General features: G+C 37.9%; 1 protein-coding gene across 1 annotated transcript in view; it reads left to right on the forward strand.

Annotated features, from left to right (window-relative positions):
* Nucleotides 1-405, forward strand: part of LOC119588146 — a 2,155-nt gene extending 1,750 nt beyond the window's left edge. Inside the window, exon 4 of the mRNA XM_037936852.1 lies at nucleotides 104-405. Within this exon, the coding sequence (XP_037792780.1) occupies nucleotides 104-224 (121 nt within the window). The 3' untranslated portion in view covers nucleotides 225-405. The remainder of the gene's footprint in view (nucleotides 1-103) is intronic.
* The last annotated feature ends 946 nt before the right edge of the window (nucleotides 406-1,351 follow it).

Genomic DNA, 1,351 nt, shown 5'->3' on the forward strand with positions numbered 1-1,351 from the left:
AAACCAGATCGACGTTTATTGCCATCTGAGAAAAAAAACATTAAACATGACTACCACCTCCCTTTACACTGATCACACTAAACAAAACTCTTTCTCCCTGCAGCCGTGGATTGGATTCCATGACACAGATCCTGGACGATATCGCTGATGCCATTTTGAAGTACGAAGGACTTGAGGAGAATACCGTAGGACAATCTAGGCAGAGCAAAGTACTCCATAATTAAGGTAGCTGCAGTGAAAAAAAAACTATTTCAGTTTACCCTTCTACCCGGACAACAGAAAACGGGAATGTTTACACGTGGATCGTTTATAAAGTATTCTTTGCAGGCCGAAGATAATGTCGTTATAACTGCGTTGAACTGATATTTTAATAAAGCTTATCTGTAATTAAAACTTCGACTTTTTCGCAAATATATACCTGTCCTTTCTCTTCATTTTCCTGTTGATATTTTTTGGCGGGAAATCAATAATAATTCGTATCTGAGCTAAACTCACACGAAAATAAAGAAAACTTCTGGTACTACCCTCTGATAATTTCAACGAGATGCTAACATTCTCGGAAAATTTAAATATTGATTTTAAATATTTGCTTCCCAAAATTTGAATTGCGTTCATCACCCTTACATTACCCCAGACTATTCACGCCCTCTTTTTACGTTTATTTTCCTTAAAATTATTTGATGGTAGCAGGAGGCACTTGTTAACGCTATCAACTGATTCACGTACAAAAGGTTTTACCAATCAGTGCTACCAGTGCTTGATTTCTTTCTCAAGGAATGAAAATAAGTCAGAGCTTGAATGTTTCAAGTAATTATGTGAAAATCTCCCAGGTCTTGAAAATTAAAGAGTAAGAAAATCCTATACCAATACCAACAGTCGTAATGTGAGAGTGTTTAAGTGTAATTTTAAGTAAGTTCACTTTATTTTCCGTATTTTTCTTTTCTACTCCATAGTTGTGCATGAATTGTACCGTTGCTTGTGACTTTATGATAAAAAAAATAACAATATTATTATTTTTGGTCATATCTTAAAAGAAATGAAAGCAACATGTAGCTTACTGAGAGATGTTTTCCCAAGCGTTGGCAGCACTGCTCTTGAGTGGTGCTAGCGAGACACCCTGACGCCAAGTGTGAACATCATGCACTGGATGAGTTAGTGTTTTTGTGCTTATTTCTCTTACGGAGATAAACGCAAGACTCCCAAGCGGTAGATCGATAAGATATGTCGCTATACGCCGTGAGCATACCCGGAAGTTAGCAGAAACCTCTGGCATTGCCCGTATGAACAGGAAATTAGAGTAACCTGTTGCTTCTGTTGCAGCGCCTTGTTCAAGTACGCCCCGGGCAAGCAG

The sequence above is a fragment of the Penaeus monodon genome, chromosome 23, assembly GCF_015228065.2.
Source record: "Penaeus monodon isolate SGIC_2016 chromosome 23, NSTDA_Pmon_1, whole genome shotgun sequence".
Taxonomy (NCBI): Eukaryota; Metazoa; Arthropoda; class Malacostraca; order Decapoda; family Penaeidae; genus Penaeus; species Penaeus monodon.